Genomic DNA, 25,444 nt, shown 5'->3' with positions numbered 1-25,444 from the left:
CTAAAAAATACATTAAAATAACATACCTGCTTTGTAATGCTACTGTGATTGGTTCAAATTCCCTTTGCATTCCAACGTGATACAATCAGAGTGTCTGGAAATTAGCTGAATTTTATGTAGTCCACTTCTTTTAGGGAAGTAGAAATGAATAAATGCTAAGACTAGATCATCTCCTTTTAATGGTAGGACTTATGTTGCCCTGTAATGTGCCATGTATTATAACGCTGTATATAGGAGCTAGTATGAGTGTTGAACTGGGAAGAGCCAAATTCAGATTCCTACTCAGCTGTATCATTGATTTGGTGAACCACCACCCAGCTCTATTATAAATTGATTTGTTGCTTAAAGCAGTCCTTTGATTTGCTCATGAAAGGCATTTTCAAGTAGTTTACAGTTTGACCCAAAGTGCCACACTTCTCTAATTTTTTTTAAAAGTAGGAAATGCAATAAACAAATATCTTGCACAGAAACTCTCAAGAACAGCAAACAATTAAGATCTAGTCAATTTTTAAACCTAGCGCTGCACTTCAAGTTTGAGCCCTGATTTCTTTATGCTTCTTTCTCATTAGTGTAGGAGACTTTGAGGAAGTTTTAACAAAACTGTTCTGTTAGCATATAATGATGCAGGTGTATGGCAAATATGCTATATGAAAATTCAGTTGTGATCCAGATTTTGGTGTGACTCATAGCAGTTCTGTCAGTTTTTACCCCTTTTAGAGTTCTCACTCCAGTCCAAGATAACTTAAAGTGCTTCTCTTTCTCTTCCTAGCTTTCTTCAGACCTAACATAATTTGTTATTTATTTATTTACAGTATTTATATTCCGCCCTTCTCACCCCGAAGGGGACTCAGGGCGGATTACAATGAACACATATATGGCAAACATTCAATGTCAATAGACAAACAACATTCAGTTTTAGACAGACACAGAGGCATTTTTTTTAACATCTTCCAGCTTCACGATTTCCGGCCACAGGGGGAGCTGTTGCTTCACCGTCCATTGGTGGCTGTTCTTCCTCATTCTTTTCCTCGTGAGCAGTTTTATGGTGTTGTAGATTAGTTAAATTAGCCTCCCGCATAAAGCGTCCCTAAATTTCCCTAATTGACAGATTCAACTGTCTTTCGGGGCTGCTAGGTCAACAGCAAGCCAGGGCTATTTTTTTTTTTATTTGTTTTATGGTCGGAGGCTTAACCCGACCCGGGCTTCGAACTCATGACCTCTCGGTAAGTAGTAATTTATAGCAGCTGGTTACTAGCTAGCTGCGCCACAGCCCGGCCCCCGGGCTGTGGCGCAGCTATTAATTTGTTAGCTTTTAGATATATTGTTGAGAACATGAAAAATGTCCTTTCTGCATTGAGTAAATAGCATTTTTGTAGCTACTTTGCACATGCATTTCTTGAGTTAAAATGGTTCTAAAATGGGAAATATTTTAAGACAAATTTGGTTGTACAGGTTGAGAATCCTTTATCCAAAATACATGGGACCAGAAATGTTCCATATTTGAGTTTTTAAAAGATTTTGGAGTACAGGCAGTCCCCAAGTTATGAACAGGATGGGTTCTGTAGATTTGTTCTTAAGTTGAATTTGTTTGTAAGTGAGAACAGTTACATTTTTAAAGTGTAACTCCAGCCCGATATATATATCTCTTTTAGCTTTGGATAGCATAGGGAAGAATTAACACCCCTGTGGTGTTTGTTTTGATGTCTGTGCCCCTGTTCAAAAGATTCCACCTCACTTTCTGTTCCTGCGATAATTGGATGTTGAAACATTTGATTTATTGTGGAAATAAGGATTGGTGAGAAAGTTTCATTTGAGACACCTTTTCTCCATGAAAACTCTTTCAAAAGTGAATTTCCCTTCCTAGGGGTAGATTTCTCTCACTTCCTGTTGTCTCACCCCCATGCTTAACTACAAGTTGTTTGTAAGTCGGACGTTTGTAAGTCTGGGACTGCCTATACTTGCATATACATAATGAGATGTCTTGGAGATGGGAACCATTCTACATATGAAATTCATTTATGTTTCATAAACACCTTTTTATTATTTTGTTCATGACACAAAGTTTGTGTACACTGAACCATCAGAAAGCAAAAGTTTCACTCTCTCAGCCACTCATGTGGATTATGTTTGAGCGTTTTGATGTTGTAATTCCAGATAAGAATACTCAGTCTATACTGGGAGTTACCCAAAAACTGTAGGAAAAGATTCAAGTGTGTATTGCTACTCCGCTTTCCTTTCAAGCAGATTGCTTTCATTCTTATTCGTTTTCTATAGTAGACTTCTTTCTGGAAATGGAAAATGTCATTCTTCTGGGAAGTTCATAATTTAACATTTCTATATTTGACAAGCATTTTACAAAGGTAACTTGAATGTCAGTTTACTTTAGTACCTGCATTGTATGATCAATTTTGGAGTCTTGGTGAACATTTCTCTGCAACATTCCATGGACATATGGTCTGTGAATAGAAGCCGCAGTTTACATAGAGCAGGCCAGTCACAAGTAGAAGGAATATAGGAGGCTTAAAAACTATTCCTACTTAAGGCGCAAGGAGGAATTACAAACAGCTCATGACCTAGGGAGAAGAAATCCTTGAACCTGTTACTGTCATGCAAGCTGCGGTTTGTGGACCATGACAGATATTTTGCAGAATGTTAAGCATGTTGAGCTGAAAGACCTTGGGGATATGATTAGAAAATGTCAATGTCCTCCCTCAGGGCTTTGCAGTACCAAACTAAGTATTACTTCGTTGAAAAAACATTGCCTAGGCCTCTACAATGAGCTGCTAAATAACTCCTATTAGCAGAATTTACCTAGAACTTCAGAAGGCTTTGCCTTTTGTACTAAAAAAAATACTTCCCCTTTTTCCCTCACAGTAAATTATCTTTTGAGTGGATTCGTTCAGAATTGCTTCAGATTAGCTGTAAAATGACTGCTTTTAAAATGTGAATGAAGAGCATGCATTCTGGAACTTATAATTATTTATTTATTTTATTTTATTGCAACATTTCTATCCCACCCTTCTCACCCCCGAGAGGGGGACTCGGGGTAGCTTACAACCAGTATATACAGAGTATATAAAACAATTACAATATAGCAATAATAGTGATTAAATTCAAATTAAGTTAAAACATCCATATAATTATTTGCAATCTATACAACAAATTTAGGATTTTTTCACATGATTTCAGACTTTTACCTATCAAATATTTGCTCACTGAAGGATATATTTAGTAGGGATGTGCACTATATGTTTCCTTCCTTTCTTTTGTGCATTCGTTTCGTGTCGACCGTTTGTCTATACAAAATGAATGACATTTTCATACAAAACGAGAGGAGACATGAAAATGAAAGCCACACAGTCATCGTGCTTGCTTTCGTTTCTGGCCACATGGCCTCCATGCCTGCAATCACTTCCTCATGCATCAGAGAAGATGGCTGGGTAAGGAGGGTATATAAGGGGGGACTGCCCCTAAAGCAGCCATTGCTGCTGCTGACTGCTGGGGCTGGCAGGGTTGCTATTGCTGTGTCTCTGCTTGTCTTGGGTTGCCTTTTGCCTTGACTTTTGTCTTTTTCCTTAATGCCTAGCTGTTTGTCTTGCTGGTGAGGGCACTGGTGGGGACTGGGATTTTGGGTTTGGGGTTTTGCCTGGCTGCTTACTAGTTCAATACGGATCAGTCAGTCCATCAGTCATTTTATATATACCCCACCATTTCTTCAAGAATGCACTTCAATGTAGTCAAGACTGGAACTCAAGGTGGCTTATCTGCTGTGTCTTGTGTATGTAAAAGAAAACATAATTTAGTCTTGCATCCAAACTGTCTCATTGTGTTTTTCCTTTGTTAAGCCTCCAAGATTCCAGCTGTACACAGACATACTTTGGTTCTTCTTTATAGAAATCTCAGAGTGAGCCAATTAGTCAGATGTGGGGTAGAGATCTTCTCAAGCACTTAGTGCCCTAAACCTACACTGTTGTGTAATATCCCTCTTGATGGTTAAGATTAATTTAGGTATGGTCACCCAAACTATGGTTTAGACTCAGGGTAGAAGCATTACAAACCTTCTCCTTTAGGCTTGTCCGATCGATGGAAAAAATGTTTCAATTCTCGTTTCTAAAGTAGGGGGTGCCGGCTCTTCGATGTAGAAATTATTTCTTAATGTTTCACCCAAAATTTTCAGATATTTCCGAAAATTCGCAATGTTTCTAAAATGTTTCTAACATGGCGGACGCACATGCGCAATCGCCAAAAAACAGGAAACCGGGGGGGACTTTTCTGGGGGTCTTCCGCCCTCATTTCTTGAGCTATTCTCATCAAATTTGGTACAGTGGGAGAACACATTCCACACTCTTTGCTCAACAAATTGCAGAATGTTTCCTGTCTCCTATGATTTTTGGTGAATTTTCATAACTTTTTATAATACACTATTTTTTCAATATTTGAAGAAACCTGTTCCTGGTTTGAAAGTCTTATTTCCTGTTCAATTGGGTTCTTATCACTGTAAAAGTCCCTCTTCTACTTGTGTAGACTTTGTATTAGAAATGCAGCACATGCCAAGCAATGCCTTGACAGGATTGGCAACGTCCTTTGGAAACTATAAATTGCTGTGGACCCTCTATTGAATCAAATCAATGTCTGACTTTGTGATTGCAGAAATAAAACTCAGCCCAAGGCTTGGGAATAGAAATGGAGCGTGAGGGAAGCAATGCCTTGGCGGGTGCCCCATGTCCTTTGGAAACTATTTCTTCCAATGTACCCTTTAGGTTTGAAAACAATGTGTGTCTTTGTGATTGCTGCAATAACACTCAGCCCGGGGGCTTGGGATTACAAACGGAGCGGGAGGGAAGCAATGCACTTGCAGGAACGCAGACATCCTTTGGAAACTATTATTTTCAAGCCCCCCCCCCCCTTTCAGGATTGCAAAGAAGGGTTGATGTGGTGATTGCTAAATTCCAAAAAAGAAAACAGAAAGGCAAAAGGTCTCCCACAGGAGTAGATGGAAAGCACCCCAAGCTCATCACTAGCAGGGACGCAGACGTCCTTTGGAAAAAAAAGTTCCCTAAAGCCAGCCACAGCAAGGACTCTGCCCCAAGCCCCCAGCCAATTTCCCCCCAAAAAAACACAATATTGAACCAGCAACAACAGAAACACTCTACCCCCAGTTAGCCCTCTCTCCCCCAAACAAGCAAGCAGCAGCTTCCCAGTGCTCGCCAAACACCCTCTCTCCTCGGTATCCCAACCCAGAATGGCTTGGGTTGGCTGCGGTTGGGGATTTTTATAGAGATCCTCCACGTGGACACGGAGGACGCTAGTCCCCACCTTTGGCAGCCATCGTGGAAGACTCTGATTGGCCAGAGAGCGGCCATGTTAGGCTGCGCTAGGCTCCCATTCATGTTAGGTTGCAGAAACAAAAAAATAAAAAATAATTTTTTAAAAATATTTTTAAAAAATTTTTGGAAGGAAAAAAATTAACGAAAATTTTAAGAAACAATTAGAGAATGGGCCAACGATGGTTCGAATTACATTGCCAGTTGCGCCCAGGGAAAACATTTCAATACTCGTTTCAAAAAACGAGAACAATCCGAAATAATTACGAAACGAGAAACATAACGAATATTTGGACAACCCTATTCTCCTTGTTCATAGAGGTTTTCTCCTTGATTATGAGACAAACCATAATTTACTACTTCATCCACACAAATGCCCACTTCAAGTTGTGATTTGTATTTGCCTTCTCAATCAGGCAGCTATAGAATTTAGCTTCAGACTATTTCCAGAGGGTGCTGCAAAGCTCTTTGTAAGATGTGACAAGATCATTTTCTGGACCCAATTCAAGGTGCAGGTGATCACCTACAAAGCCCTGAATGGTTTAGGATCCTCCTACCTTTGTGATCGTCTCTCCCCCTATGGACCTGCATGATCTCTTCGTTCGTCGGGGGAGGCCCTCCTCTCGCTTCTGCCACCGTCACAAGCGCGGTTGGTGGGGACAAGAGAGAGGGCCTTCTCTGTAGTGGCACCCCGGCTCTGGAACTCGCTCCCAAGGGAAATAAGGCAAGCCCCCACCCTAAAGGCATTCAGGAAGAGCCTGAAAACCTGGCTCTTCACACAGGCCTTTGGTTAAAGATTGCCCATCCCCATAACAATTATGTTCCTTGGCCATTTCTGCATTGGTTCCTGGTTAATATGATATGAACTCAGGGCCTCTCCCATCTCAAATTGATCTCCAATGAATCTGCATCGCTTTACCTGTTATCTTGAGTGTACAACCTTTATAATATGCACATTACTTAGTCTATTATCATAACCTCACCGTTTTTAATTCCATGTTTTATTAAGTGTGTTTTAGTTCTATAGGTTAATGTTTAAAATTTTATAATTTGTGTATGTTTTTGTTTTATTGATGTATTGTATACTGTTACTGCTTTTATCTGGTATTATCTGTAAACCGCCTCAAGTCCCCTTCGGGGGAGATGGGGTGGGGTATAAATAAACTACTTATTATTATTATTATTATTATTATTATTATTTCTCTCAATTGTTTTCCATTCCTAGCATGTAGAGATATATACAGATCAATCTGACAAATTTCTTGGATCAGGGATGAATTTACTCTGTATTTTCAAGTAGAAGAGGGCAAGGGAGGGGGAGACAAGTTGTAAACTCTAGTGGCCCAGAAATGTTACCACTGAACATACCTACAGAAAGTGGCACACACATTCCTTATAGTACTGTATAAAGAATGTGAAATATTCTTCCTCTAGATTTTTAGATTAATTCTTTAATTGACAATAGCAAGGAAATATAATTACAAATTGATTTTTGTTTAGAAAAGCTTGCTGTGACAAAATTGCAGAATGCTGCGTTAGAAAACTAGGCCCATTAAAGCCCACATACATATATTCATATTTTCTCTTACTGATATCAGTGTAACATATAACTGGATGTTTCTTGGGTCAGAATTGACATGGCATATTCGTAATCAATCTGTAAAGCAATCTACTTGTCTCCTGCCTCAGGGATTTTTAAAAAATGAGTCCACTCATATATTTATACCAAGTGTTTAATTAATATTAAAAGTGACTGCTACGTAATATTTAAAAAGAGTTTCCTGTCATCATGTAACTAAGAGCAGAAAGCAAAGATAACAAATAGCATATATTTTCTTAACAGCTGAATTGCAATTGAGAGCAGTAACTAAAACAGGAATTATTGGTGGTGTACAGGTGAGGATCCCTTATCCAGAAATCCAAAATTGTCCACATGGGTAGCTAAGGTAGTGACACTTTTGCTTTGATGGTTCTGTGTACACAAACTGTGTTTCATGCACAAAAATTACTAAAAGTATTGTATAAAATTACCTTCAGGCTATATGTGTAAGATGTGATTGAAACAAAATGAATTTCATGTTTAAACTTAGGTTTCATCTCCTGGATATCTCAGTATTTATGTACATGCCAATATAGGTATTCCAAAATCAAAGACATTCCAAAACACTTCTTATCTCAAGCATTTTGAATAACTAGTACGTTGCCAAGGATTTGTTGAAGAGAGCTTACTGAAACCTTTATCATGTGTACAGTATATGTATAACTTGTATTTCTAGTTTGTATCCTGTATGTCTATGTACAGTTTCCTTTACGACAGAGTTCCAATACTGGGGTCAGGCCTTTACATTTCAGAAAAACCAAATGTTCCTTTGTATGTTGTTCCTTTTCATTCTGTAATGTGGTATAACAGGGGCAAGGAAGTAAGCATTAGAGAGCAATAGGTCTTGGGTCTTTTGTATTTTGATTTTGTAATACAATATATCAGGGACATGGGAGTTAGGATTGGGGTGAAATAGATCTTGACATACATTGTTTTTTCAACTGACACAAGTGATGGATTGCCATGTAATGGTCGCTTCTTGGCAGGATTTTTGCACTTGTTCTAAATATTTGATAATTAACAGTTCTAATGTTTTAAGAAATGTAAAGCAAAAAAAAAAAGACAAACAGTACCTTAATTTTGTTTCTCTTTTTCTTCTTCCTTCCACCCCATACTTTTCATTATGTATTCCTCATGCCTTTTTAAACAATATTTTGAACTTTTATTCATTCATGTTCCACTTATATTTCCATGGGAAACTGTTTTGTGCGCTGTCTATACCTGGACACTGCACACAGCTCACCCTTTCTTTTTTCAATCAGGATGGCGGCCTAGTGGAAGAGCCCACTACTTCACCATTTTTGCCTTCACCAAGCCTGAAGCTCCCCCTTTCAAACAGTGCACTCCCTAATCAGACCCTGGGTGGGATTGCCTCAGGGCTAGGCATGCAAAACTTGAATTCTTCTAGACAGGTAAGGTACCCTTTGAGTAAAAACTGTGTATGAATGTCAGCGCCTTATTGATCCAATTATTATTTGTTTTTCAATATTCGTTTAAAAATTATACTCTTCTTTTTAATTTGAATGAATTGTAAGATAATCTTCATTTCAGCCTTCCCTCACCCCCAGATTTATTGTATGCCAAAAAGACCCAAGCCATGCTCTTATTTCTCCTTCCCTAGAACTTTCCCAGAGCTCTCCTGGTTTCTTTTATGACTCTGGCCATCTGGCACATTTTATACTCAACAGAAGCCATACTTCTCTCAGCTTTTGTAGTTCCTTCCCAAACTGTGTCTCCTCTCTTTACTTCCTCAACCCCACCCACCCACAAACTCAGCTTTTTTGGCTGCACTATGTGACTCATAGTTGGGACCAGATTTGTTCTCATTGTCAAACTATTCAAGCACTACAGTTGCTCAGGCTGCCAAATGTAGCGCTTAAATGAAGCCAGTTGTCTACACTAGACAAATCTGGAAGCAGAACCTAACAATTCTCCCATTAAGCTCTGGTTCCAAGTTTGTCTAGTATCAGACCCTTCTGACCCATGTGTAGCTATTCATTCATCTTCTATTGCTAATTAGCAGTGCACATTTCTTCAATCACATCAAACTAGCAAGATTCCATGGGAGGCTAAATTCAGGAGAGTAGGTGCTATCTTTTTCTCGCAGATTACTTGGTATGCTATAAAGCCATAACCTTAACTTCCATATGTGCTACTCTGGATGCTTTAGCGGAAGCATGGAGCAGATATTTCCAGGCTCAACTCCAAAGGCCAGTTTTACCCTTCAAAGCCCTACTGAAGGAAACATCTGCTTCCGCATAAACCTGCCAAAAACAAGATCAGATTAGAAGACCTGCTTTGTCTTGTTATCTATGAATACATACCCTTACTCGTTTCTGCCCAGTAGCTTACACAAAATCCACAGAATGCAAAGTAATATGGAAATGAAACCAAAAGAAAAAGAAGAAAAATCCAAGGGCAGTTGAAACAAACAAACAAAAAGTGATAATTTTCAAAGTACAGTAGAGTCTCACTTATCCAACATAATGTTGGATAAGTGAATATGTTGGATAATAAGGAGGGATTAAGGAAAAGCCTATTAAACATCAAATTAGGTTATGATTTTACAAATTAAGCACCAAAACATCAAGTTATACAACAAATTTGACAGAAAAAGTAGTTCAATACTCAGTAATGCTATGTAGTAATTACTGTATTTATGAATTTAGCACCAAAATATCATGATGTATTGAAAACATTGACTACAAAAATGCGTTGGATAATCCAGAACGTTGGATAAGTGAATGTTGGAGTGAGATTCTACTGTAGTCACATTAAAGGCTTGGGAAGTGTCAGTGGAGGCATGCTTTCTGCAACTGCTACCACATTTCTCCTCTCGGGCTTAACTTGACACCCCATGAAAATGTACACAAGATACCTATGAGCATATTCACTTTTCCTTCCTGTCACTGCCAAGTAACTGGCATCTGCCTTTACAGTGGGGATGTTATTAAAGAAGAAGATGGAACAATTCAGATTTCAGAAATAGATCCCCAGGAGCTTCAGGGCAAGGACACAAGCTGATAATACTGCCCCCTCACTTCAGGTGCAAAGTCCTCTCTGTTGGGGTGTAGAGCATTTAGATTACATTCCCAAGGGGTATCCCGCTGACTACACGTTAATGTAGGAATCCAATTGATCTAATACATGTACTCGATCGTAACAACGGTATTTAGAGTAATGTTATTTAAACAGTCTACCTGTGATTGAAGGCCGAGGAACTACGTGTGATGAACTTTGCTGCAACTTTGCTTTGTGGTGGTTTTCTCTTATTTATTGTCACGTATTTATGAACGTATTTATTAGCTGCTTAGATCTACAGGTTTGAATGCAACATGCAGTAATTAACAACAATAGTAAATATAGATTACAACATTTACATTTTCCATAAGAACACATGCTCACATTGACCTGTATTGAGTAGGTTTTTCAAATTACTTTAAATTCTTTTCTTTTTGAAAGGTATAAACACAGAAAGATAAACTAATGTGTTGATCACAACAATCTGAACAAAAAATCACTCACTCTCACTGAATCCCCAAATTTAGTTAATCATGAAAAGATATTTCCTGTTTTTATGTAACAACATATATTCCACATGTGACAGAGAAAACAGTAATCTCTGCACCATAAAGCAATGAAGGACATTCTCTATTATATGTAATAATTAGAGAAAATAATATTGCAAGCATATTGGTGAAAAGGAAAAGGCTTACTCAACTACGGAACATTTATTTGTATGCCAGTTCTCAGAAAATTAACTTTACATATACAATAACACTAAGTAGATGAGGAACTGCAATGCAATATATAACAAAAAGTCAAAAGTCTATTTATAATTGTATCACGTGCAAGATAAATTATGATCTTCTTTTAGGAGATAGATTTGAAGCAGTTTCATACATGCAAGCCTTTATAAGGATGGCTGTCTGTTGCTGCCACCTTTTGTTTACAATGCATTTGATAGGTAATATCAAAAGCAGCTCCCTGCATTGTAGCTACAGTTTTGATGGCATTGCTATCATCTTCCTTGACAATGGTCTAATTGAAATGATGAAGATAATTTAATGTATACTCCACCTTCCTCCTTGCACAGGATCCAAGGCTTACCAGGGGAGGGGTACATATGTCTGCTTGATGGACATGTAGCATTTGGGTCCATTAGGTAAGGTCTCTTCAGCTATCCGGTTGCATTTACATTGGTTGAACACCAATCACATTACAGCTTGACAGAGGTTCAAATTCCATCTTTACTAGAGCATTCATTGCGATAGCAACTAATTTGCATGAGAGTTCCCTTGTTTGCTATGGGACCACGTGTACTATCTTGAAAGATGGAACAGCAATTTTCAAGTCTTGAACCTTATGATTCCACAGATACCGAGTGGCAATCTGGGTATGTTTGGCAATAGCGGAGCAGCACAAGCCAGGACCATGCAACAGCCGCAGCAACCGCCAGTGCAACCTCTTAACTCATCCCAGCCTAGTCTTCGTGCTCAAGTGCCTCAGTTTCTCTCCCCTCAGGTTAGATTGAGCTCTGATGCATTGCTAATAGCCAGTGATGGGGAAATCTAGATGTTCTAGCCACATACACTTTAAGAAATTGGACCTAATAAATTGGCTTCCATTGTGCTGAGGCCTCCTTGATTTTTCATTGGACAAATTAAACAAAAACAGTGGTAGTATCCTTGTGTGGTTATTTCTATGCAGCTACTACTGTGTATTGGGCAGAACAACAGAAACAGATCCCCTACTTTTAAGAAGCTGACTACTCCAAGGAATGGTTGGTTTTGCATAATGTTTTGTGGAAGATATCATGGGTAGCTAAATATCATTGCATGGTTCAGTTGCCAAACTGGTATTTCCTGTTCCTCTAAACCCTATATGTGAACTGAATAGTTTATTCACAGGTGTAGAGAATGTTACTGCCTCTAGAAATGTGTGATTAATTTGCTGCAATGTGTAATAATTACTTTTCTTCTTTAATCCATTGCTTTGTTTTATCTAACAAAAAAAGACTAGGGGCTTTCCACAAGTCACTCTGTGAGAGAATACAATACTATAGCAAACTACAGTATTGTAGTACTGGAAGCTCACATGCTGTGGATTTTTTTTCCAGGTTCAAGCACAGCTTTTGCAGTTTGCAGCAAAAAACATTGGTCTCAATCCTGCACTATTAACCTCGCCAATTAATCCTCAGCATATGACGATGTTGAACCAGCTATATCAGCTGCAGCTGGTGAGTTAAAAAGCACAATAAGAAATCTGTACATCCAAAGTGATAATACTGATATTAAAGCTATTAAAAGTATCTTCCTTGCTTCAAAAATAGCTTGGCGTGCTTTTAACAATGGATTCATTTACTTGGATTTTAACATTGTCTGACCCTTTCACTACAGTGCAGAGAGACAGGCACTCTTGAAGATGATCATGAAATTTTAGTACTCCTAATTTTTGTGGCATATTTACAAGAATCAGAATTCACAGCCATCCCCTAGTATCAATAGATTTCTGAGATGGTTTTGCATATTTCTCCACTGGAAAAGAGATTAGTCAGATATTTGGTGCTGTACATTAATTGTTAATACAAGTTCCTTTCTGTATGGTTCTTTAAAAAAAATAGCTGTAGCATTATTTCTGTTTGTGTATGGCAGAAATGGAGAATCCCGAACCTCTGTATATTGAACAACATCTGGAAGGCTACAGTGACCCATTCTGGTTTATGTAATCTATAATGTCTGGTTTTTTGTTGTTGCTCTTGTTATGTGTGCCTTCCAGTTATTTCCAACTTAGGGCAACCCAAAGATAAACCTTACATCGCCAGTCTTTATTGCAATTTGAGGAATTTTTGAAGTTATTACAGTGAAAGGTTTTTTAAATCTTAGCTTTGTTAGAATATTGCAATATACCTGTTTTGCTAGTTAATGTAATTTTTACTTATGTTTGTCACTTGTGTACAATAAAAAAATGAAAAACCTTAGCATTGGAAGAGAGACCCCAAGAGCCATCTACTCCAACCCAGCCATGCAGGAACACAGAATCAAAGTACCCAGAGCAGATGGCCATCCAGCTTAAAGGAAGCATAGAAATGTCCCCTTTTACCACTCCCTGCTTCAGATGGCTGAAAGTGAGGAGGAGCTGAAGAGCCTTATCACCAAGGTGAAAGAAGAAAGTACAAAAGCCGGGCTGCAGTTAAACATCAAGAAAACCAAGATCATGGCAACCACATCTATTGATAACTGGCAAATAGAGGGAGAAAACGTGGAGGCAGTGACAGACTATATTTCTAGGCACGAAGTTCACTGCAGATGCAGACTGCAGCCAGGAAATCAGAAGACATTTACTTCTTGGGAGGAAAGCAATGGCCAACCTTGATAAAATACTGAAAAGCAGAGACATCACACTGGCAACAAAGGTCAGCATAGTGAAAGCAATGGCATTCCCCATAGTAACCTATGGATGCGAGAGCTGGACCATAAGAAAGGCTGAGCGAAGGAAGATAGATGCCTTCGAACTTTGGTGCTGGAGGAAAATCCTGAGAGTGCCTTGGACTGCAAGAAGATCCAACCCTCCAGGAAACAATGCCCAACTGCTCACTGGAAAGAAAGATACTTAGAGGCAAAGATGAAGTATTTTGGCCACATCATGAGAAGACAGGAAAGCTTGGAAAAGATCATGATGCTGGGGAAAATGGAAGGAAAAAGGAAGAGAGGCCGACCAAGGGCAAGATGGATGGACGGTATCCTTGAAGTGACTGGCATGAACTTGAAGGAACTGGGGGGGGGGGGGGGGGTCGGCGGCCGACAGGGAGCTCTGGCGTGGACTGGTCCATGAGGTCACAAAGAGTTGGAAACAACTGTGTGAATGAAGAAGAAGCTTCAGATGGTGAAGCATTAGAATGGCATTTAGCTTCTCCTGTTGCAAGATGTGACTTTAAGAGAGTTTCAATAGTTATCATTTGGAGAAAATTCTTGAGCAAATGTAACTTTTACAATTGTCACTTTGGTGATCACTTATTAATCATAATACCCAGAAGTTGTCTAAATGCCTAACATATGATTAAGGATTAGCCAAGAATCAAAATGTTAAACTCTGGTTTCAAAATATTTTCAAGGAATAGTTTGGCCTGAAAGATATCAAGCAGATTTATAGTTACTTGTACCTTTTGATTAATCAGACTGTTTAAGCAGGGAACCTTTTTTAGCCAAATGACTAATCAAGAAAAACCTTCCAAGTGCCACATTTTAGCAGTGAACTGTAGTAAAGCTCTTACCTGTGTGCATATACATCAACTATAGATTTACTTACACTCTTAGTTCATCTATTAGGGAACCACTGGCAATCAATTTTGAGAGTTCTTGGAGAACGGGAAAAGTCCCAGCAGATTGGAGGAGGGCGAATGTGGTCCCTATCTTCAAGAAGGGAAAAAAGGACGACCCAAACAATTACCATCCGGTTAGCCTCACATCGATACCAGGCAGGATTCTGGAAAAGATCATTAAGGAAGTGGTCTGCAAACACTTAGAAACAAAATGCGGTAATTACTAATAGTCAACACGAATTTACCAAAAACAAATCATGCCAGACTAATCTAATCTCTTTTTTCGATAGAGTTACAAGCTGGATAGATGCGGGGAATGCCGTGGATGTAGCATATCTGGATTTCAGTAAGGCCTTCGACAAGGTCCCCCATGACCTTCTGACAAACAAGCTAGTCAAATGTGGGCTAGGCAAAACTATGGTTAGGTGGATCTGTAATTGGTTAAGAGAACGAACCCAAAGGGTGCTCACCAATGCATCTTCATCTTGGAAAGAAGTGACGAGTGGAGTGCCGCAGGGTTCCGTCCTGGGCCCGGTTCTGTTCAACATCTTTATTTACGACTTAAACGAAGGGTTAGAAGGCACGATCATCAAGTTTGCAGATGACACCAAACTGGGAGGGATAGCTAACACTCCAGAAGACAGGAGTAGAATTCAAAACAATCTTGACAGATTAGAGAGATGGGCCGAAACTAACAAAATGAAGTTCAACAGGGACAAATGCAAGATACTTCACTTAGGCAGAAAATGGGATTTTGACTTGCATAAATAGGGGTATAGCGTCTAGATCCGGGGAAGTCATGCTACCCCTCTATTCTGCCTTGGTCAGGCTACACCTGGAAATACTATGTCCAATTCTGGGCACCACAGTTGAAGAGAGATGTTGACAAGCTGAAAAGCATCCAGAGGAGAGCGACTAAAATGATCAAGGGTCTGGAGAACAAGCCCTATGAGGAGTGGCTTTAAGAACTGGGCATGTTTAGCCTGCAGAAGAGAAGGCTGAGAGGAGACATGATAGCCATGTACAAATATGTGAGGAGAAGTCATAGGGAGGAGGGAGCAAGCTTGTTTGCTGCTGTTCTGCAGACTAGGACACGGAACAATGGCTTCAAACTACAGGAAAGGAGATTCCACCTAAACATGAGGAAGAACTTCCTCACTGTGAGAGCTGTTGGGCAGTGGAACTCTCTCCCCCGGACAGTGGTGGAGGCTCCTTCTTTGGAGGCTTTTAAGCAGAAGCTGGATGGCCATCTGTCGGGGGTGCTTTGAATGAGATTTTCCTGTTTCTTGCAGGGCTTGGACTGGATGGCCCACAAGGTCTCTTCCAACTCTACGATTCTATGATTCTCATTGTTTCTCTTTCTCTGTCTGTCTATTTCTCTGCCCTTTTATCCTCCTGCTCCCATTTTCCTTCACTGGTTGCTCCTCCTCCCACATACTTTTTTAAAAGCCTAATTTCAGCAGGCAATAGGGGAAGGACTCACAAAGTGTAGGGAAGGCAGGCAAAGGCCCCTTGAAAATCCCATCCTATGAATACGAATTAGAAGTTTAAAGACTTCATTAGCAACAGTTGCAAGTGCCAGTGATAGCAAACAAGGCCACAGACAAGCAGAGGATACCCTGCAATCTAAAAAATTCCTTCTTCTACTTTACCTCATGTTTGATAGTACCTTTTTCTTATGCTTTTCCACATTCCATTTTAAATAACCTTACTTGGCCACCTAATTTTGCAGCCCATGTTTGACCAAATTTCTGTCTCTGGATCTACTCAATGCAGTTATTAACATCAAGATTCATGAACCACCTTTTGCTGGGTGAAAATTTAATCAATATACCTGTTTTTTGCCCCCATTTAATATGACCCCATGACTGTAGTAGGCCTTTTTACTTTCTGACCTTTGATTTCCTATATTTTTAAATTGCAGGCATACCAACGTTTACAAATCCAGCAGCAGATGTTACAGGCTCAGCGTAATGTTTCCGGACCCATCAGACAACAGGAGCAGCAAGTAGGTTTAACGTATTGTCTCAGTGCCAGATATGCAGCCTCTAATGATCTATCTAGCATGTTAAGTGAAAAAGATTATTCATGAAGTTGACCCATTTGTGGTATATGCTTCCGTACAGGGAGAAATCCCTATGAAAACTGACAGATTTCAACGTCCTTTTGCCCATCATGTATGGGATGCAGCTAATGCTTAGTGAAGTGAATTCCCTGTCTGCTGGGTGGTTCAAGATCACAAGTGAGACTTTTTCCCAGCATCAAAAATTCACTGACTTCATGTTAATTTTATCTCGTTGCCAGGTTGCACGTACAATCAATAACATGCAGCAGCAGATCCAGCAGCACCAGCGCCAGCTGGCCCAGGCCCTGCTTATGAAGCAGCAGCCACCCCCTCCGCATCTATCTTTGCACCCCTCTGCAGGCAAATCAGCCATGGATAACTTTTCACCCCATCCCCAGGCTCCTGGCCTTTCTGACCTGCAGACCAAAGAGCAACAGTCTTCACCGAACACCTTTGCTCCTTATCCCCTTGGTATGCCCTGTTTCATAAACCTAAATTCAAAAACAAGGCAGATAATGTGTAATACGGTTTCTTGATTTTTTTGTTGCTTTTACAATGTTTTCATTTCCTTCATCGTCGTAATGTTATGATTATGATTATTATTATTATTATTTCTTACTCGTCTCTCATCGTGGCTTACAACGTAGTTAAAACACATATCATTGTAAACATTTCAATGGCATTGATGTTCTCACACTGTCAATTTTCTACATGTGATAACCAGCGATGTTGAGGCATTAAAAGCAAGATAATGCAGGTTAAAATGCTGTGAGAATTTGACTAAATATGAACTCTCTAGCAAAGGCTTTTATTTATATGTGACATTTCTAGTCTGCTTTCAGTCCTTGTACAAGGAATAGATACAGATTGTGGTCACCTTGCTGCTTTATGTCCCACCACCTAGAGAGATTAAATTGTTGTATCTTTTCAGTAATAGCTCCCAAGTTATAAATGTCCCTTGATAGGAAGACCTTCATGGCCCTTTTATGATTACTAGCTGTGCCCCGCCACGCGTTGCTGTGGCAAAGTGGTGGTGGTATTGGTTAAAAGTTGTTGTGGAATTTTTATTTGACGTTATTTGTATTTTTTAATTAATTTTATTGTAACTTATCTTTTTTATTTATTATATTTTATTATTTTGTTGTATTATTTTTACTTATTTTATTATTATAGTATTTTATTGTATTAATTTTAGTGTTTTTATTATTTTTATTGTATTATTTGTATTTATTTTATTTTTTATTTTATTAACACTGGGCTGAGTGGGTTGCTAGGAGACCAAGTGGGCGGAGCTTAGCCTTCTAAGTGGCAGCAATTGGATAAAAACAATTATTTCTCTCCCTCTAATTAGGACTTTATTTTTCTTTTCTTTTTGTTGTCGGAACCTAGGGGCAAGGATGGTGGGTTGTGTTGCCAAATTTCTAGGTTCTGGGGCTTGTACTTTTGTTGTTTAGTGGGAGGAACGGACACCATTACTCCTTTATATATATAGATTATGAAAGTCACACATGCACACATTTTCTATAAGTGCCACCAAAATATTATGTAACAAATAAAAGCAATAATCTTTACAAACAATAAAAACTACTGTCTGCAGGATAAAAGGTCCCGATCATATTTTAGCTCCTGTCCAGAGAGCTTGAAAGAATAGAGACAAATCCTAGAATTGAAGGGAGAGTACTTTGCAATCTGGGGATGTTGCAAGAGACAATCCTTTCACATGCGTCTGACAGATGTGTCTATCCGCAGCAGTGTTTTCTAAAGGGCCTCTCCTCTTGACTTGTTTACAGTGAGATAGGTGGTCCTTCAGGCCATAAACCATGGCCTCCAGGTGATTTGGACTTCAACTCCCAGAAATCCCAGCCAGCTTACAAACTGTTAGTAACTGCAAGCTGACGTCCAAAACACCTGGTGAACCAAAGGCTAAGAACCACTGTTTTAAAGGATAAAATCAGTGTTTGGAAAAAGGTTGGCAACTAGATCTTTCAATCTGGCAGTGAGGAGTGAGATTGGATCAATTAGTAGCCTAGCTACTAATCTTATACACACTAGGTCAGAAGGCCACCTAGACGTTGCTAGATACCTGTACTTCCCTAGTGTCAGAAAATGAAAGCCAGAACAAGTGACAATTGATTGCGTAGGTAAAGTGTATTAAAAATCAGCAACAAAGTTTGCTTTACAGCTTGTCTGATTTCTCTTAGCTGGACTGAACCCAAACATGAATGTAAACAGCATGGACATTCCTGGTGGTTTGTCAGTGAAGGATACTTCTCAGTCCCAATCTCGCCTTCCTCAGTGGACACACCCCAACTCAATGGATAGTCTCTCCAGCGCTGCTTCTCCACTTGACCAGAACCCTAGCAAGCACGGTAGGTGTATTCCTTTTAATTGATAGTTTTGTAGCAAGATGCCTACTTCTGTAGATTTTTTTGCCTAGATCAGGGGTCCCCAAACTTTTTAAACGGGGCCAGTTCACGATCCTTCGGACTGTTGGAGGGCCGGATTATAGTTGGCCACCAAGCAATAATAATTAATACTAACAACAACAACAATAATAAAAAAGATGGTTGGAAGAGACCCTTTGGGCCATTGAGTCCAATCCCCTTCTGCCTTTGTGCACCGAAAAGCACAAGCAAAGCACCCCTGACAGATGGCCACCCAGCCTCAATGTTAATACGGTAGAGTCTAGCTTATCCAACGTAAACGGGCTAGCAGAACGTTGGATAAGCAAATACAGTAGAGTCTCACTTATCCAAGCTAAACGGGCCAGCAGAAGCTTGGATAAGCGAATATCTTGGATAATAAGGAGGGATTAAGGAAAAGCCTATTAAACATCAAATTAGGTTATGATTTTACAAATTAAGCACCAAAACATCATGTTATACAACAAATTTGACAGAAAAAGTAGTTCAATACGCAGTAATGTTATGTTGTAATTACTGTATTTACGAATTTAGCACCAAAATATCACGATATATTGAAAACATTGACTACAAAAATGGCTTGGATTATCCAGAGGCTTGGATAAGCGAGGCTTGGATTAGTGAGACTCTACTGTATGTTGGATAATAAGGAGAGATTAAGGAAAAGCCTATTTAACATTAAATTAGGTTATGATTTTACAAATTAAGCACCAAAACATCAAATTTGACAGAAAAGGTAGTTCAATACACAGTAATGCTATGTAGTAATTACTGTATTTACAAATTTAGCACTAAAATATCATGATGTATTGAAAACATTGACCAAAAAAATGCATTGGATAATCCAGAACGTTGGATAAGCAAGTGTTGGATAAGTGAGACTCTACTGTAATAATAATAATAATAATAATAATAATAATAATAATAATAATAATAATAATAATAATAAAGAGGATTGGAAGAGACCCCTTCGGCTATTGAGTCCAACTGCCTTCTGCCTTTGTGCACCAAAAGCACAAGAAAAGCACCCCTGACAGATGGCCACCCAGCCTCAATGTTAATAAAAATAATAATAACAACAACAGCAACAACAACAACAAGGGTTGCAAGAGCAGAAGAGACCCCTTGGGTCATTTAGCACAACCCCCTTCTCCCCTTGTGCCGTGGGGGCCGGATAAATGGCTTCGATGGGCCGCATCCGGCCCCCGGGCCTTAGTTTGGGGACTCCTGGCCTAGATGGTTAGCCTTCACCACTACAGAATACCTTTTCAAAATATGCACTAAAATGTAAAATACACCCAAACCCATATATGGAAGAAACAATATATGAATATGTAGTATTCTACCAGTATGGGTACCAAGGAAGAGACTGGTAAATTGATAGTTTTCTAGTGGATACCTTTATTGTTTGATGACATGAATTATATAATATCTTCAGAATTATGGACCAATTGTAATTACAGTAGAGTCTCACTAATCCAAGCCTCGCTTATCCAAGCCTCTGGATTATCCAAGCCATTTTTGTAGTCAATGTTTTCAAAATATCGTGATATTTTGGTGATAAATTCATAAATACAGTAATTACAACATAACATTACTGTGTATTGAACTACTTTTTTTGTCAAATTTGTTGTAAAACATGATGTTTTGGTGCTTAATTTGTAAAATCATAACCTAATTTGATGTTTGATAGGCTTTTCCTTAATCCCTCCTTATTATCCAATATATTCGCTTATCCAAGCTTCTGCCGGCCCGTTTAGCTTGGATAAGTGAGACTCTACTGTAATGTCTAGCAGAATCATAATTGATATTTTGGAGATGTGCTGAATGGGGTCACACTCCCCCAAAAACACAGGTTCGCAGTTTGGGGGTCATCCTGGACTCGACACTGAACCTGATGGCCTAGGTGTCGGAGATGCCCAGGAGGGCCTTTGCACAATTTAAACTTGTGCGCCAACTGCGCCCCTTCCTTAGGAAGCCAGATCTGGCCACCATGGTACACGCCTCAGTTGCATCCCATCTGGATTACTGTAATGCGCTCTACTGGGGCTGCCTCTGAAGAGCGCTCAGAAACTTCAGCTGATTCAAAGAGCTGCAGCCAGGTTGCTCACTGTGGCTGGTTACAGGGAGCAGACAATCCCCCCTGTTGAAGCAGCTCCACTGGCTGCCAGTCTGTTTCTGGGAACAGTTCAAAGTGCTGGTTATGACCTTTAAAGCCCTAGACGATTCAGGTCCGGGCTATTTGGCCGACCACATCCCCTTGTACGAAACTGCCTGGGCCCTGAGATATTCAGGAGAGGCCCTTCTCTCGATCACACCTCCATCTCAAGCTCAGTTGGGAACGAAAAAGCGGGCCTTCCTTCACTGTCGCTGCCCCTCAACTCTAGAACTCCCTGCCCAGTGAAGCCAGAATCACCCCCTCCCTGCTGTCCTGGCGGCAAGTTAAAACCTTTTTATTCAGACAGGCTTTTAAAGAAAGTTTTTAAGATCATCAGGGGCTGCTGTCATTTTATATGCTTTTATGGTTTTAACCTGAATTGTTTTTAATATTGAGGTTTAATACTATTTTAATTTTTTGTGTACTTTAACTTGTATTACAATACTTTTTATTGTGAGCCTCTTTGAATCTCTGTGTGGAAAGAAAAAGGAGGATATGAATAAACATAATACAGTAGAGTCTCACTTATCCAACGTAAACGGGCCAACAGAACGTTGGATAAGCGAATATGTTGGATAATAAGGAGAGATTAAGGAAAAGCCTATTAAACATCAAATTAGGTTCTGATTTTACAAATTAAGCACCAGAACATCATGTTATACAACAAATTTGACAGAAAAAGTAGTTCAATACACAGTAATGCTTTGTAGTAATTACGGATTTAGCACCAAAATATCATGATATATTGAAAACATTGACTACAAAAATGCGTTGGATAATCCAGAACGTTGGATAAGCGAGTGCTGGATAAGTGAGACTCTACTGTAATAGTAATAATAGGATGATAGTTTTCATCTATCAAGAACGTCTGCTACCTCCCTATTTTTCATTTAACTATCCCAGATCACAACTAAATTGTATCCCAGTGAAAAGGTTAATGATATCCACAAGCCTTAAGGGACTACGCTGCTTTTAATCTTGTGCTCTCTTCCCACATTCCTTCTAATTTCAGGTGCTATCCCTGGAGGTCTGAGTATTGGCCCTCCAGGAAAGTCCTCCATGGAAGACTCTTATGGGCGTTATGATCTGATTCAAAACAACGAGTCACCAGCCAGTCCTCCTGTAGCCGTTCCTCACAGTTGGTCACGTGCCAAATCTGATAGTGATAAAATCTCCAATGGCTCCAGCATCAACTGGCCACCAGGTAATGGAGGACAGAAGTTCAAAAGAAGATCTAAAGGAATGTATACTTAACAGATGAGACCATCTTAGTCCAGCTGTAGCGTAGCATAAGATGAAAGCAGGAGGAATCATAATTCCTTATTTCACATTATTGTTGTTAACACTGGATTCATGCAAACACAAAAAGTTTATTGTGATATTAGCAGGGTTTAAAAGAATCCAGTTCAATATGAAGATAAACTAGATAGGAAAATCCACCCCTGAACCCATCCATAGACCATATTTATCTGATATTCCATCCCATCATCATGCAATTTGACCTTTTCCCTACTCAGATGAATATTGGGAAAAGATACGATTTTTTTATTTTTTCCAAGCAGAATTTCATCCTGGAGTACCATGGAAAGGATTGCAAAACATTGACCCTGAGAATGATCCTGATGTTACGCCTGGAAGTGTTCCAACAGGGCCTACTATTAACACCACCATACAAGATGTTAATCGCTATCTACTCAAGAGTGGAGGTATAGGACCAGTCATATGTCCTGTTGTACTTACTGTTTCCCATCTTTTCTCTTCAACTTCTGTGTTACTAGAGTACGCCTTTGCTGAAAGACAGCCATCTTGTGTGCATATTTCCCTTGACTTTTTGTGTGTTTTAGAAACAACAAAAAAACAGCCTTATAGGGTGCAAGTTAAATCAAAGTAATTGACTGAAAAGGAGCTATGTTTCCACTTTCCCTGACCAAATGCCTTTTTCACTTTTGAGATGAAACAACCTAAATGGGGGGGAAAAATCTCTCCCTTCAAACTCTGCAGCCTCCTAGCTCTGAATTTGGTGTTGCTTTTTCAGGCTATTTGGAGAGAGATGCAAATGACTAAATGCCATGTCTGGTGTGCAGCTAAAAAGTCAGAATGGATATCCTGTCTGACATTTTGCTTTCTTTAAGATTCTCCAATAACAGCAGAATTCAAAGGCATTCTTTTTCTTCTGTGGATTTTTCCATCTGTGAAAAGTTTTTTTTAAAACAAAATAGGTTTAACATATTCACTAGATACAGCTCTGTCATTCTTGGGCTTCAGTTAGACTTTCTCACTTTCTCTTTCTCTGTGTTATAGCTTTGAAGTCAGAATACCAGATACCAGTAATTGCCTTGTTATAAATCTTGACATTTGGTGTCATTTATGATGAGAAAATGTGCTGTCCCACCAGTAAACCTAAAACAGCATAAAAACCTTTAGGTAATACTGTGAAATCTTATTCCATGCCTTTTGATCTGTGCTTCTTCAAATGCCATTCTAAATGACCCACCTCGAAGCTTAAGATCGTCGGATGAGGCCCTGCTCGCGGTCCCGTCAGCCTCACAGGTGCGGCTGGCGGGGACGAGAGACAGGGCCTTTTCAGTAGTGGCTCCCCGCCTATGGAACGCCCTCCCCATTGAAATCAGGCAGGCTCCCTCCCTCCTATCCTTCCGTAGGAAGGTAAAAACTTGGTTGTGGGGCCAGGCTTTCAAATAAGAATCAGCAGCATTATTTACTATTATGTATGCTGGAACTCAATTGACAGACCCAATCTTTTAAACTTGTACACGCCTATCTATATTTTATAAATGCATTTTATGAATGTTTATGTAAGTTAATTTTTTAACTGATTTATAGTGTATTGTACTGTTTTTATATGTCTGCTTTATTGTAAGCCGCCCTGAGTCCCCTGTTGGGTGAGAAGGGCGGGATATAAATATTGTAATAAATAAATAAATAAATAAATAAATAAATAAATAAATAAATGCATTCTATAGAGCAGAAAACAAGAACAAGGCAAACCCAGTTGATTTATTTTGAAGGGACGTAAGCTCCTTGACGCAAGCCCATCATCAATAGTAGTTACTGGAATGTAGATGTGCGATAGTTCAAGTAATTGGTTTGGCCTTGCACTCATTTATTGCTGCACTTTCCATCTTTAGGAACAATTGTGAAGCAGGTCTGCCCTGGGAAATGTTGTATGTTTGTTGATTGGGATGAACATTTGTACAGCTAGAATTCTGCCATAAAGTATTTTCTGCTTAAGGTTACATTTCATTTATCTGTGTGGATTGTTAAATCAGTTGTTTGTAGCCTAAGGAAATGCATTGGAACATTTATGATGCAAAATATGAGTATATTTACATAATTTTAATAAAAATTAATGGTAATGGATTATTCTTCAATAAGAGAGAGATAGTAGTGCATCCTGTCTTTTCTTGCATGTACGTTTTGTGATACCTTTCCTTCTGCTGCTCCATCATATCCTTCCCTATACGACTACTTTTAAGTCCTTCCTTGTTGGCAACTCTTGGAAAATTCCAAATGCTTTTTGTTTTGTAGTTCTTTCTTTGTGGGGCATCTAAAGCAACAGTGGGCAATTTCCAGTATTCAAGAGGTCACATCTGCCCCTCCTGAAACCACAAAGAGCCATATTGTCCACTGTCACCCTTCACATATCTTCTCTCCAAAAATATTTTGTCCAAAAATAGCCCAGTCTCATGCTCTAGTGGGCACATTTCCATCTATTGTTGGTGCCCCATCTCAGTTTAGAATTCTATGAGGCTTTTAAAAGCCAAAAATGAAGCAAACTGCCCTGTCCTGCCTCCTGACAGGAGCTATTGACTAGTTTTGGCAAAACATGTAAATGGTGAGAGGTGCAGGTGGTTTAAAGCCTGTGAGGCCCATGGGCTTCAGTGTGTGCTTTAGCAGCTGTAGAAACATACAACTGTCATAGGTTTGAATGTATTTTTCCTTTATGAGAAAGGAAGCTTTTTCTTTTTTTGGATGTATTGAGAACAGTTTTCATTAGAAAAAAATATATCCTTTCCCATTGCTTCAAACCCTGTTGGATTCATAATACCAGCACATTCTGGGGCTGCTATTCAAACTTTTTTTAAAAGTTGGGGGTGGAGATCCTGAGATTCCTTTACTGTAATGCATTAGTGAAATGTTGAAAGATGATTTATTGCCACTAATTCTCAAGTAAGAAAGAGTAGAGACTAGGAGGTAAAGCAATAGATCATGTTTGGTCTTTGAAGTTAAGCATGGTTAGTCCTGGTTAGTGTGTGGATTAAGCACTGCCATGGAATATAGGGTGCTGTAGGCTATATTACAGAGGAAGAAACTGACAAAACCACCTATGAAATTCATGGGATTGCCATGTTGATAGGTGACTTGAAGGCACATGCATACACAGGCACATATAACGTAGAGTTGGTTATGATGGGCATATAGATTTCATTATTACAACAATCAGACTTGCTACTAGTCAATTTCTAGAAATAATTCAAGATGCTTGTTATGAAAAAATGGCACATATATTGGGATTACGCAATCAGAAATATGGC

At 39.3% G+C, this 25,444-nt stretch overlaps 1 protein-coding gene across 9 annotated transcripts in view; it reads left to right on the top strand.

The window, feature by feature from the left end:
* Window positions 1-25,444, top strand: part of tnrc6c (trinucleotide repeat containing adaptor 6C) — a 623,926-nt gene that overhangs the window by 578,598 nt on the left and 19,884 nt on the right. For 7 of the 9 annotated variants that reach the window (XM_062970647.1, XM_062970652.1, XM_062970650.1 and 4 more), the window contains 8 exons: window positions 8,163-8,336; window positions 11,302-11,448; window positions 12,044-12,163; window positions 16,170-16,253; window positions 16,550-16,781; window positions 18,512-18,679; window positions 21,904-22,095; window positions 22,454-22,597. In XM_062970647.1, the coding sequence (XP_062826717.1) occupies window positions 8,163-8,336; window positions 11,302-11,448; window positions 12,044-12,163; window positions 16,170-16,253; window positions 16,550-16,781; window positions 18,512-18,679; window positions 21,904-22,095; window positions 22,454-22,597 (1,261 nt within the window). The remainder of the gene's footprint in view (window positions 1-8,162; window positions 8,337-11,301; window positions 11,449-12,043; window positions 12,164-16,169; window positions 16,254-16,549; window positions 16,782-18,511; window positions 18,680-21,903; window positions 22,096-22,453; window positions 22,598-25,444) is intronic. The other 2 variants (XM_062970649.1, XM_016991322.2) reach the window with 1 other exon arrangement.

Source organism: Anolis carolinensis, chromosome 2, assembly GCF_035594765.1.
Source record: "Anolis carolinensis isolate JA03-04 chromosome 2, rAnoCar3.1.pri, whole genome shotgun sequence".
NCBI classification, from domain to species: domain Eukaryota; kingdom Metazoa; phylum Chordata; class Lepidosauria; order Squamata; family Dactyloidae; genus Anolis; species Anolis carolinensis.
This window is presented reverse-complemented; position numbering and strand designations above follow the sequence as displayed.